The 13,040-nt window shown below is 42.2% G+C and overlaps 1 protein-coding gene across 1 annotated transcript in view; it reads right to left on the minus strand.

The window, feature by feature from the left end:
- Positions 1–1,378: 1,378 nt before the first annotated feature.
- The window catches only part of CFH (complement factor H), a 28,631-nt gene continuing 16,969 nt past the window's right edge, over positions 1,379–13,040 (minus strand). Inside the window, exons 11-24 of the mRNA XM_005423718.2 lie at positions 12,233–12,409; positions 11,903–12,076; positions 10,540–10,722; positions 9,753–9,935; positions 9,052–9,234; positions 7,669–7,848; positions 7,065–7,271; positions 6,267–6,452; positions 5,385–5,561; positions 4,246–4,422; positions 3,593–3,775; positions 2,807–3,007; positions 2,356–2,550; positions 1,379–2,213 (exon numbers count right to left, since the gene is read on the minus strand). Coding sequence (XP_005423775.1) covers positions 2,212–2,213; positions 2,356–2,550; positions 2,807–3,007; positions 3,593–3,775; positions 4,246–4,422; positions 5,385–5,561; positions 6,267–6,452; positions 7,065–7,271; positions 7,669–7,848; positions 9,052–9,234; positions 9,753–9,935; positions 10,540–10,722; positions 11,903–12,076; positions 12,233–12,409 — 2,408 coding nt within the window. The 3' untranslated portion in view covers positions 1,379–2,211. The remainder of the gene's footprint in view (positions 2,214–2,355; positions 2,551–2,806; positions 3,008–3,592; positions 3,776–4,245; positions 4,423–5,384; positions 5,562–6,266; positions 6,453–7,064; positions 7,272–7,668; positions 7,849–9,051; positions 9,235–9,752; positions 9,936–10,539; positions 10,723–11,902; positions 12,077–12,232; positions 12,410–13,040) is intronic.

Below are 13,040 nucleotides of genomic sequence, written 5' to 3' on the forward strand. Positions count from 1 at the left end.
GAAAGGTATGTATGTGCTCTTTATCTCTTATTAGCAGGTGAATTAGGGTGGCCTCGTGTTCTCCAGGTTGCTCCACTCAGCTTTGGGAAATGAGTGTTGAGTCTGAGCTGGAGGGGGATGGAAGGGAAAGGCCTTTGTGGGGTGAAGATGAGCAGTGCAGCACAGGGATGCAATATTAGCATACACATTGGAAAAGCTGGAGGAAGGACTTGTACATCTTAACAGTACTCATTCTCCCTTCACAGGTAAGGAGCCTCTAAAGGACTGAACTTGAGGAACAATATAAAAGAGCAAATATAAAAAAAGTTTTTAAGGGATCTGTAAAACTACTTAAAACCTAAAAGTATACAAATTGGCTGAGAAGTTTTTTTTTTTTTAAAACTATTTTAAGAATATTAAAATCCGAGTACTTGGTATGAGTTCCTGTGACACTTAAATATTGATACTCTTAAGGGTCTGCCTGAGAACAAGTATGACTTACAGCTATGAAGAAAATCCAGGAATATGGACAAAGTTTGCCTTGCATCCATTTTAGTCTGGTTTAATAAAAAAGCCACTCGAAGGGTGTCTTCTGTCTTTCATGTCTAAACTCATCTGTCTGTGAAATCATAGCATGTATGGTGCTCTGTGTGGGTTTCCAAAGCTTTTGCAAGAGTTACATGAATGAATAAGACAGAAAAAGGAACAAAAGCATTCAGGAATAGACAAATTCTGCTTATTTAGTCAAAACCCAGCCAACCAATAGGTGGAAAAAAAGGTTGATAAAAATACTTTACACAGTGCATATAACAGCAATACCCTTCCTCTTACAGAGCAAACTGGAGCAAAAGGGATTAAAAGGCCCTCGCTGGAAGAGCTGCTGGAAGTAGAATTCATTCACCCTCATCACTTGCTCTGGATGTGCACACAGCACTGGCTGTGTGGCTGTAACCACAGGACAGGATGAGGGGCATTGCTGACATGAAGGCAGCATCTTGTTGATGAACTTTGAGGCAAAGAACACATCAAATACTCAAGCTTCATGTGGGGCTGCTGCCCCATCTACCTGTTTTAGTGACATGCCACATTTTCTTATTGATTGCTTTAATACTAGTGTAGCAAGAGAATACCTTCTTGTGACCCTTAATGTCCCTTGTAAGTCCCACTCTGAACTTCAGCTTTTCTAACATTATCTATACATGCCACATCAATGCCACAGACAGCTCACCTTGGAGCCTGTTTTTGCCTTAATCCCCTGTACATTGATTTTTTTTCTGCTTCAGAGAGCTCTCTGCAGTCTCTGATGAGATAAGTCAGTCTAGGTAGATGTGGTTTTCCTCCTGAAGATGAGAACTGAGTAATCCTGTGCTTGCAGGATTCTGTGCTCTAAGACCTATAAGCTTTTCTGGACTCCTGTTTTCCTAAATAAGTAGAAGTCTGCTCCCCTAAGGAGTAGGATTTGTACTCTGGTACTTGCTTTTTTCTCTCTTCTGAATCAAGGAGTGCATTAGCACATGGCTGCCACAGCCAGGCTGCCACTGATTTCCACAAGCCACTTTCTCCTTGTTTGTGAAGGGCAGATGGGCTGGGGGTGGCACAGACTGGCCTATCCAGGAACTAGTCCCCACCTTCCCCTAGAAATCCCAATTACTTGCACCCCAACATCTTGCCTTTGCAGGCAAGTCCCCCAGAAAAACTGGTTCTGGCTAGAGACTGCCTCAAGCTGTTCAAAGGAGACTCCATTACTTGCTCTTTCTGCGCAGGCACTCAGGACACTCACCCCAGACTCATTTCCAAGCAAGTGCATGGAGAAGAAAGTAGGACTAGACAAGGCCAAATACACTTTGTGTGCTGATAATCAAATTAACTGTCAGCTTTAATTCTTGTCTCAGTATGCCTCCAAAGCCAGCCTGTTTTCAGGCCACAATTGTTAATAAAATAACAGTGAGATCAGGATAGAATGGATAAAATGTAAGCACAACCCTTCGTCTGCATAAAATGTAAATACATTTACAAAACTAGATCTAATGTGGATAATATGCAAAGACAACCATCCAGTAATAAAAACAAGAACAAATTCCAAGACAGAACGTTGGCTAAGCTGCGAACAAAGCACAGCAAAATGGGAAACACCAGGAAAAGTTGAGCTCAAGTCAGTGGGTTGGTTGAGGGCTCTGTCATTGCCACAGCTGGGCTCTCTCATGTCATTTCCTTTTACCCAAACAATGACAATTCTGTGTAAAGAGAAAAAAAGGGGAAAAAGCATAAATTCCAATCCTGACAGACCCCAGGGGCTCCTCAGAGCAGTGAACAGGAAATTTCACCAGAACTGCCTCCTACAGCCCGTGCCCCATGTCTTTGGCAGCAAGCACTTACACTGACACACAGGATATGGAATCACTCCATCCAGGCACTGGGCGCTGAATCTCTCCCTCTGGGACACTGGCCAGAAGCCAGGCTTGCATTCAAACACAACAGGGTCCCCTGAGCTATAGCGAGGGTTTGACTGCCTGGGTGACTGCAACTGAATGTTGTTCTCTTCCATAGTGCTCCTATCCAGAAAACAGTTGCCTGCAGAAAAATAATTCTGTTATTTGCCTGTAAATCTCACACTGGACAACTGATGCTCTGTTGGCACCCCCTGTGAGTGCCCTGAGTGCCCTTTCCCCAGCTCAGGTGTGCTGGGCAATGACTTCCTGAGGGCACTGCCCTCTATTCCTGCAGCTTCCAGGAGGCTCCCACAGACAGAAAAGCCAAGGGCTTTCTGCTTCCCTTCAGCACTAAAAATGCAGCAACAGAGCAGCAAAGGCAAGAGGGGATGACTTACTTCCCAGTGTGCACCATGGGTAGTTCAATGTCCCCTCCACACACTGGACTCTGAAGTTGGGACTATTTGGATGTTTCAAATATCCCTGTTTACAGCGGAACTCGATAAAGTCACCCGATGTGGAGTACAGCTTGGCTTGGCCAACCCATTTCAGCTCAATATTGTTTCTGGCCATATCTTCCTCTGATGCCGTACAGGCCACTTGAAAAAGTCAAGAGAAGAGTGTCAGTACTTCATACAGACACACCACATGCTTTGCCCCTAGAGCCTACAGAAGTCCTTCACATCAAAAACGCTTCCAAGTGTGCTCTGACCCTCTGTTACTTGCAACAGAAAAGACATTCACATCCAAGCTAAAGGGAAAAAAAAAGCCTTGGGAGAAGCCTTGTCACCCTGTCAGTCACACAGGGCAAGAATGAAGCACAGGTGGGGAAGACACCAAACACCAATGAACTTCCCCACATATATTTTTGAGAGATCCCTCCTTCCCTTCTGCTCTGTACTTCTCTAAAATTGTTCTCTCATCACGGAGGCACCCCTGGCTTTCTCCAGCACTGCCACTCACTCAGACCCATCCTCCTGGCTCACAGCCTGCTGGGTAGAGCCGTGATCCCAACCCACAAGCTGAATTTGAGCAGAAGCGCCTTTGAGACAAAAGGAGGACGCACTGCCATTCTGGCCTGCCAGCACTTTGGCCCCAGCACCAGTGCTGCCCTCAGGGTCTCAGAAGAAGACAAGAGGAGCAGTCACACAGCCTTTGGCCACCCAGCACATGCTTCAACCTACCCAGGCAAACTGGGGGGTCTGTCCACTGCCCATTGCGACAGGTGATTGTTGGAGATCCTTCCAGGATATAGAAATTTGGGCATTTGTACTCCACACTATCACCTTCTTGATATTCTTGCAAGGGGAAGAGAAGAAGCTCTCCACTTTGAATAGCTGGAGGTGTGCCACATCTCCCAGCTTGTCCTGAAAGAAATTTCCCAATCAGAGAGGAAGTTCAAATGCAGAGAAGGTCTGGTCAATAATACCACCCACACTATGTTGGGTGCAGAAGCGGAGTAAAGCAGAGAGAGAACCAAACAGCTGGCAGGAAGGAGCAAGAGTTTCTCATTTCTCCAAAGTTCAGGCTCACAACTGCCAGCTCACCCCCTCTGAGCACAGCTTAAGTGCTTGCAGCTGTCTGCAGGATTTCATCTTGTCCTGCATAAGGTGTGGCTCTTGGCCCTCTTGAGTGAAGCCACCCGAGTCCCTCGGCTTGGTAAATCCACCCCATCTGAACAGAGGCCTGGGAAATGGCCTGCCTTGTCCTGAGTGTGCCAGAGCCATGGCAGCTGTGCACCATGAGGGCACTGAGATGCTAAATGACAATGAGGCAGCTTTATGATGCTATCACTGACAGGAGGCTGGACGGAGAGAGAGAGACAGAGAGAAGTTACCTTTGCATGTTGGCAGCTCTGTCCAGGTCCCATTTTTGCACATTACAGTAGAAGGCCCAGTCATCTTAAAATTTTTCCAGCACTGATACTTTGCACTCTCTCCAGGCATATACTTGGACTTTCTAATACCTTCAATGGTACCACCAGCAATTTCTAGAGGAGGATCACATCTCACATCTGAAAAGAGACACTGCTGCAGTCACCTTTCCAGTTATTAAGATGTTCATCTATACAACCACAAGTGAAAGGAATTAGCCTTGTTACAATTTCTGTACAGATTTTCTGCCTCAGGTGGGTCAGAGGAGTTCACCATGGGGAAAGCAATGAGGTGTGGCAGTGGCAGCAGAGCACTGTTTGGGACTCTCAGGAGATGGCAGGGTCAATAAGAGTTTCTAGAGAAAGCCAGTGTTTCTGTACTTATGCACAAGAGCCACATCAGCCTTGTCTTTCCCTGGGGAGCCCTGGCCTTCCTGGAAACCACAGGGGTAGCAGCCAAACTGATTCCCTGCTGAAGTGCAGAGCTCTGGAGAGCTGGCTGTGCTGCAGGAGCTTGTCAGCCTGTGCTGCTCAGGGCTGGGTAAGCACAGCCAGCTCCATGGAGCTGTGCTCACCCTGCAGCCATAGATTGGACTGGCGGACTCTGGAGCATTCCTGAGTGTTCCTTGTCACAGGAATGATCTTTCTGCTCCCATGGCCCTAGCAGATCTTACATGGTTTAGATCTGGGCTCTGCTAGGCTCAGCATTGGCCAGAGTGGAGCACTGCAGAAGAAGAGCTGCTTTTCTGTCCTACTGCTGCTTCCACTCAGCTTCGAACACAAGAGAGAAGCCCTTAGGTGTCTGTCCACTGAAAGTCACTGAAGTGGTGGGCACTGGGGAAATACCAACAGCATACAGGAGAATGACAGAGCAACAGGTCTTGGGCCCTGCTGCTTCAGGAACATTTTTGCTATTGATGAAAATATTCTCAGTATCTCTAGAAGCATCAAGTTTAATTAAATTTCTGTGCAAGGAAGCAATAGCAAGTTCAAAGTTGGGGTAGCCAAAGAAAACAAGCAAAAAAGGCAAAGTCTTCAGAGTATTTCAATAGAGAACTGGTTGCCTCTATGCTAACAGGCAAGGTGAAAGTACAGATTCCTACCTCTGCAAACTGGGGCTTCTGACCATTGACCATTTGAACAAAGGATGTAATTTGCTCCCGTCATCTGGAAGTTCCTTTCACACTGATAGTGCACCCTGGCCCCGGGCAGGTACCTCTCCTCAGGAGCATCTGCCATGCGCGCGTCGGGGATCTCCGGCGCAGCTCCACAGCTGACATCTGCAGAGAGAGGATTTGTAGTGAGCGACACAAAGCTCACGCAGCACGGCATTCCAGAGCTCCTGATGGGCAACACAAAACTCACACAGCACGGCATTCCAGAGCTCCTGGTGAGCAAAAAGCACTTTGAGGAATGCACACCATTTTCTAAGGGTAGAAAAAGAAGGTTTATTCTGATACATTATAGGGTTTATTCTGCAATGCTTCAGCACCCAGTATTGTTTGCCTATAAAAACTAAAAAGAGAGGTCACAGAGGTCAGCCAGCTGTGCTGCACACACTTTCCAAACTAGTGGCATCGAGTGCTACTAGTTTGGGAAGTGACACAATTTGTTTACTATTTCAAGGTGCTTGTAAGCAACTGACATGCTAGTGATGTGAAAATAAGATCCATTGCCCCAGAGTTATCTGATCCTTTGAAGCCAGGATGCTGCAGGATTCCTCCATAATGTCTGCCTGCTTGATTTCAAGAGAGCCAGGATTCAGCTACCAGCTCCAGCCCACAGGGAGATGATTGCTTTGTTGATCTACCCTGCTTGTTGTTTTCCAGAAGCCAGAAAAATAGATGTGGTAGTAGCCCATTCAAAGCAAGTCACCTGTTGGCTGTATTGGCCTGACTCACCTGCATGCCCAAGTAAAAATTATCTTAATTCACAACATGAAATGCTAAGAAGGATCATGGATTACTTAGAAGTAGAACCTATACCTTTACAGAAGGGTGAAGTGGAAGGTGATGTCCAATTTCCCTTCCTGCAGAAAATTTCAGGGGAACCAACAATCTGGAACCCTGGATCACACTGGTAGCGAACTGTTTCACCAGGCTCATAAGATTCTTTCTTTCTGCCTTCAAACTGAGCATTGGCAACTTTTGGAACACTTCCACATGGCATTTCTGAAAAGATAACAGAAATCTGATGTGTGTGATACACATTAAGTGTACTTATTGCATTAAACAGTGCTTTAGAGAGCTATTTCTAACATCAGCACAGTCACGACCTAACAGTGGATTATATAATTATAATTAGTTAATAAATGTATAAAAGGTAGCATGCAGAAGATTAAAGAAGTCATTCCCCCAAATATACAGACTTCAGCTGCTGAAACATTCCAATTCTGTTTCTAAACATGCCAGAAAGTTTTACTGGAGGCTTTTGTCCCTTGCTAACCTGATGTGATCTCCAGCCCTGAGGCACCACAGCAACTTTTAGTCACCAGTGGACTCTGGAAAAGAGATCTTTGGATCAGGAGGATATGCCTAGGACTCATCTGGAAGAGATATGAACTGAGCAAAGACTACAAGAATATGAAGGAATATTTAAAAACTAAGCTGCATTAAGAAAGTCAGTTTTGCATCCAATCAGGATTGTTCTGAAGACATCCATGATGGAAGATTCCACAGCAAAATATGGAGTAGAAAAATACACTTTTACTGATCAACCTCCAGTTTAAAATTCTTTCAATTTAATTGCTAAATGCATGTCAAAAAAGTAATTTTTGATATTACCCAAACATGAAGGAGCTGCAGTCCAATTTCCCATAGAGCAACTTCTCTCTGTTGGTCCATTTAACATGTATCCAGAACGACAAACATACTTAAGTCTAGCACCAGCCAGATACATTGTTTTCCCTTCTCTTTCAATTCTTAAATTTGGATTTTCAAGCCTGGGAACATCAGTATTTTCTACAGATTCTGGTGGCAAACATGGTGTTTCTAAAAAACACAGACAACACAGATAAACAATAATGCAAGACGATCAATATTGCAACTGTAACTAAGTAATAAATAATTTACAGAATCGAGGACATTATTTAAGGCCCCCAGTCAAAACTGAGACTCTGTTAGGCAATATACTAAACAAAAAAATAAGCACACAGCTCTTGGGGGACTACCTGAAAATTGTATATGCCATCTCAGATAAGTCTGTGTAAATGAAAAAACTGCAGTTGTTTGCACTCTTTTTAGCAACTTATGTTCTACCGCTTTCCTGCAGTTCCCTGTCCCTGGTAATCTTAGGTAAGTAACAGCAGCCTCTTGCCCACGACGACTGCAGATGAGTAACACAGATATTCATAACAAAATGATGGAAAAGAAATGTGCCAGTACTGACCCAGACAGTGAGGTGGTGATTGCCATTTCCCATCTATACAGGTTATGTCCTTTGTACCGACGAGCTGGAAACCAACAGGGCATGAAAAAAATGCTTTACTCCCAATCCTGAAGTTTCTTCCTGCTGTTGTCTGCTGAGTACCAGGGACCTGAGGTGGAGGTGGGCACACATTCTTCTCAGCTGAGGACACATATTCATGTTACAATAGAACAAAAAGAAAGTGTAGCAGTTCAGCAGAGATTACAACACAAACAACTAAAACAACACTGGTGCTAGATAACTCCAATAGCTACCTCAAGCTTTAATTAATACTATGATCATTTTGTTCTGCTTCAGAAACAGCAGAGCTGCCTTCAGCTGCTCATATGCTTTCAGAGTCATAGAAAAGACAGTCACAGCTGGCTACACCAAGCTAAGATGGAGTTTCTTGTAGTCCCTCCTTTCCTTCTCACACAACTGCACGCTCTCGTGTGCTTCTCCTGTTCCTCTTTCTCTAATGAACTACTTTAGGAAAACTAAACCAATGTCTGGAGTTTTGTTTTTTCTTTAGACTAAGCTGATAGAGCTAAATGAGAAAGCTAAATGAAAAGAAAAAAAATAGGCTAAAATTTTTCCACTCCAAGAATGAGGTACTCTTTCTGCCAAAGGAAAGAAAAAGGGAGAGAATGAGGTAGATCTAGGACAGAGATCTGAGGAGTCTTCCAGAGCTTGGTTTCTTGCTTTTAGTGGTTCCAGAAAACTGAGGAAGGGACAGTGATTGCCATACTTTTCCCACTTTAAATCTGGTATAACCAAAGTGAGAAATGAGGCAATGGTTGTTTTACAATCACGCTTTCTACAAACAATATCCTGTTCTGCCATGCATAAAGGCAGCCAGGAAGACATTGACCTCTGGTGTGTGTTACATATGGGCAGCCTCCTCTGGGTCTGTGCTTTTTCACTGGCCAACTCAGCTTTTTTCTCATAGTTTCACTAGAAAGCATTTGGAAAAATTGAGGGGAAAAATAGACTAGAAAAACTTTGAAGGTTTAGAGGAAATAAAGGAACTTTGATTGGAGCTTGAGCTATGTGCTCTCTGTTTTGCATTGGGGTAAAGCCTTTCGAAGAACTGAGCTTAAATTTATCATTGCATATTTTCTTACATCAGAAGTGCCAGCGACAACCATTCCAATTGCCAGAGTAGAGAGCATTAAGTCTGCCTTACTAAAGTGGTGCATCTCTAAACCTAGTTACCTGCTCCAATGATGGCCACAACTACCCTTCAGCATATGATCAAGTAAACCTTTCTATTTCAGCCTAAGGGTACAGCAGTGCTAAGAATCCTTAATAATGAGCATTTATCATGCCTGCATCAAAAGAAATGGTGCAAATGTAAGAACACACCTGTACATGCAATCTCTGGTGTCCATCTCCCAGACACACAAGTTGCCTGTTTAGCATTTTCATCATTTAATGTACATTTATAATGTATAACTTTTTGGAACCCAGTCCTCCTTCTTGACATGGAATACTGGCCAGAGTGCACCAGCAAAACATCTTCTGGAATTACACATTGAGGGAATGCATCTGAAAAAAAATAAAAAGACCTTTAAAAATAGATTTAGATCTGACAATATAAACTGATGAAGATCTCATCGTTTGTACAGAAGTTCCATGTGAACTTAAGGAAGAACTTCACTGGGTGGGTGTTTGAGCAGGGAGGTTGGACCAGAGGGCCCACTGTGGGCCCTTCCAACCTTACTCATTCTGACTCTGTGAGAAGGACTGATCCACATAAAAGTGGTTATGGTGGGACAAGCTTAACACCTTGTGGCTATTAACATTACTTTTAATTCCTTTTAATAATTGACTTTAACCACTGGGCAAATGTCTATTTCTTCCCCTTTACAAAGCTGTAGGTGCAGAGTCTTTCGGGAATGAAGGACTTGCTTCCATTTAAAAGGAGTAAATTGAAACCACTCAGTTTTGATGCATTAAACTCTAGCATGTCTGGCTACATACTGATGGCTGAAGTCCATTTTGTAGTAAAATTTTGTATACAACTATATTACACTCACATTGGAAATATTATGGAAACAGATTACCAGCACAAACAGGTAAAGGCTTCCATTCTCCATTAAGACATTTTATTTTCATTTCCTCAGTATTGTCAGAGCCTGGTTTACATCTACAAGTTACTTCATCCCCATGTGAATACTGGGCCTGGTCTGCCTGATGCAGGACAACATTCGGGATAGAGGAAGGTGAGTCACAGGGCATTTTGTCTTCTGTTGAAAAGAGAAAAGGTATCCCGCAATAATGCAGGAATCACATATCAATAGCTGAAAAAACTTAAAGTAACTATATTTGCATTTGGTGAACCAAACCTACACCCACTAATTGTAGCAACTAAATTTCAACACAAGCTGGGGTATGTATATCTTTTAGCCAGTTTGCTAAATTGCTTTTCTGCATTTTCCCTTCTTTTTCCAACACTGACATGATCCACAGGTAGTTCCAGTTCACAGTACAGAGTAAGGAAAACTTCAATTAATTCAAGTCACCTAAATCACTGACTCTGATCAGTCAAAATTAAAATTGATCATACACCTGCACATTCATAATGTCAGAATTATTACAGGAACTGAAAAACATTGTAACGTCTCTTACAGGACTGCAGAGCTGTCACCTCTCTATGATACCTGCAGTTCTGCTACAGTAGTAGTGACAGCACAAGGTAATGGCTTGTCATGCAATTTTACCTTATTATTTTATTACTTTGAACAGAACATTACATCTGCTAATACATCTTTTTGAATTCTGAAAATATCTATGAGGTAATAGCCTGCAGAGAATTACAGACTCCTCAGAAGTAAGAGCTGTGTAGCTTACCAATGCAAGAGGGAGGAGATGACCACTGTCCATCAATACATTCTATTTCCTTTGATCCAACCAACTTAAATTCGCTGTTACATTCATATTGCTTTCTGGCCCCATGCTGGTACTGTTCTGCAGAGCCATCAACAATTCTTCCACTGCGAATTTCAGGGGGAGCTCCACAGCCTTTGACACTCACTGAAATCAAGAGACCAAGTCTATGCTCTGAACTCAGTACTTTCACCACAGTTATATGTTAAGTACAACATAAACCATATTGAATGTATCAATTAAAGTGAAGGAAAATCAGAGGAACAGGTTAAATAGGTGATTGATTTATGCCTTTGAATGTCTGGATTCGTGCTGGGCTGGAGATCCCAAACAGATACATGTGACCAGGCTCACTCTTGTCTCTCACTTCCATGCACTGTCAATGCCTGCTCTGAGAAAAATGTTTGATAAAACCAACTCAGTTTTAAGGGAAAAGTAAAAAAGTGTTACAATAATGGTTGTTACAATAATGGTAACTTCAGTTTTCTTAAAAGAAAATAAGAGAATTGAGAATTCTGCAAGGAATAACCTATGTCCTAAAAATCACCCAGCAAAAAAAACCCTAAACACTACAACAGCAACAACAAACACACACACAAAACAAACAAACAAACAAACAAACCCAAACAATGCCCTCCCTACACACTGTATATTAAAGGATTCACTTTTGATGCAGTAAGTGGAACTCCTGTTAAGGGAGCTTAAAATGTTCCTGAGCTAAAGAGCCAAATATATGAAACAGACTTGCTTTTAAATGCAAAAGAGTGTGAGCAAAAAGAAGGATGACAGTAAAAGTCACCAAAAAAGTGATTGAGAGGGAAGAAAGGGAGGTCCCTTTTTTCTCTCAAGCTCTGTGAAAGCTGATACCCCTCATGAGAGGGCTCAGCACCAGCACAAGAAGCTCTTCTCAGATGCCAGGAAGTTTTGTACTAAGAACACTAAGTACAGGGATATATATTTTTCCTTCTGTATGAATGTACTCATCCTACTATATGAAACTAAGAATTTCATGGGAAAATCCTTCACTGGGTTTCTTTTTTTTTTTTGGGTCCAGCTCTGTGTCACCTCCAAAACCATTTTTTCCTTCAATTTTATGTGATCAGAAAAAAAAGAGCACAGGATGCATTATCTGATAAGTATCAATATTAGGCAACGGCAAAACTAGGACCTTTGGAATACAGTAAGAGAGGACACTACTGAAATTAATAATTGCCATACTGCACATTATTTATGAAGTTGTGAACAATTTTTCAACATTAAAGTCAATAACCTGATTAATATTTTGTGCAAGCCATTTACCAGCTCAGTTTCAGTACTGCAGAATTACCTTGACACACGGGTGGTGATGGAAACCATCCAAAGTGGTAGCACTGAGTAGAGGCAGGTCCCACCCTTATGTAGTTTTTTGCACAGGTAAATGTCACAACAGCTCCACTGTGGTATTTACCCTCTTTGGGAGAGAAATTCCCATTTCTCAATGGCAGCAGCACACATTCGATTTCTGTGGAGAAAAAGTATTTTAACATATAGTGGACAACCTACAGAAAGTACATGAAATGCTACTGGTTAGAACAAAACCAAAGGAAGGCTTAAAGAAAAAAGGTTCACAGAGTGTATACAGAGAGTGACACTGATTAGCAAACACAAAAATATTCACCATGACACTCGGGTTCTGGACTCCATTCTCCATTTTTGCCACATGTTGTGGTATCAGTTGGCATGTTATTTGTAGTCCTATATCCCTCCAAACATGAATACTCAATTGTGTCTTCAGGCATGAACACAGTTTTGTTTGTCTGGTGAATCAAAATGTCCTCTGGCGCTTTACATGATTCTGTAGAATAAAACAAAGTTAGTGTATTTAGTTATCCAGAAACACTGCTCTTTGGAAGCATCGTCCCTGTAGGTATATTTGAAACATCAAAAATTCTACATTGTCTGAATATTATTGTAGAATATGCAGCATATTCACATATTATCTATTGTATTAATCTCCAAAGTTTGTCTAGAAGTAATGTTTAGGGTAAATATTTCTTCCTTAGATTCAATTATTTCCTTTAGCTACATATTATTATCATTATCAGTATTATCATTAACATTAGTTTAGGTGTCACAGCGAATGGTTTGTACTGCTGTTTCCATGGTCAGTCGAGAGTCAGAAAAAAGCCACAAAATCCTAGGTAAAGGCAGTCTGAAATAAAAGGACAAGATAAAATAGTAGCTAAAGTTGGTTAATATTATGACCAACATATAACAGTACAAGATTAAGTCTCCAACTGTACTACACCTGTGTTCAGGAGAGGAAGGAACTTTGAAATAATGAATCCTATTTGTCTCTAGTTTTGTCACATTTAAATAAAGTTCTTGGTGGACTGCCTTGGTTCACAGATGTTGCTTCATAAATTGGGAGTAAATTTGGGCAAATGTACCTTGTATCAGGGAAGAACCACTGAAGAGGTCAGTGA

Source organism: Geospiza fortis, unplaced genomic scaffold (genome assembly GCF_000277835.1).
Source record: "Geospiza fortis unplaced genomic scaffold, GeoFor_1.0 scaffold229, whole genome shotgun sequence".
NCBI classification, from domain to species: Eukaryota; Metazoa; Chordata; class Aves; order Passeriformes; family Thraupidae; genus Geospiza; species Geospiza fortis.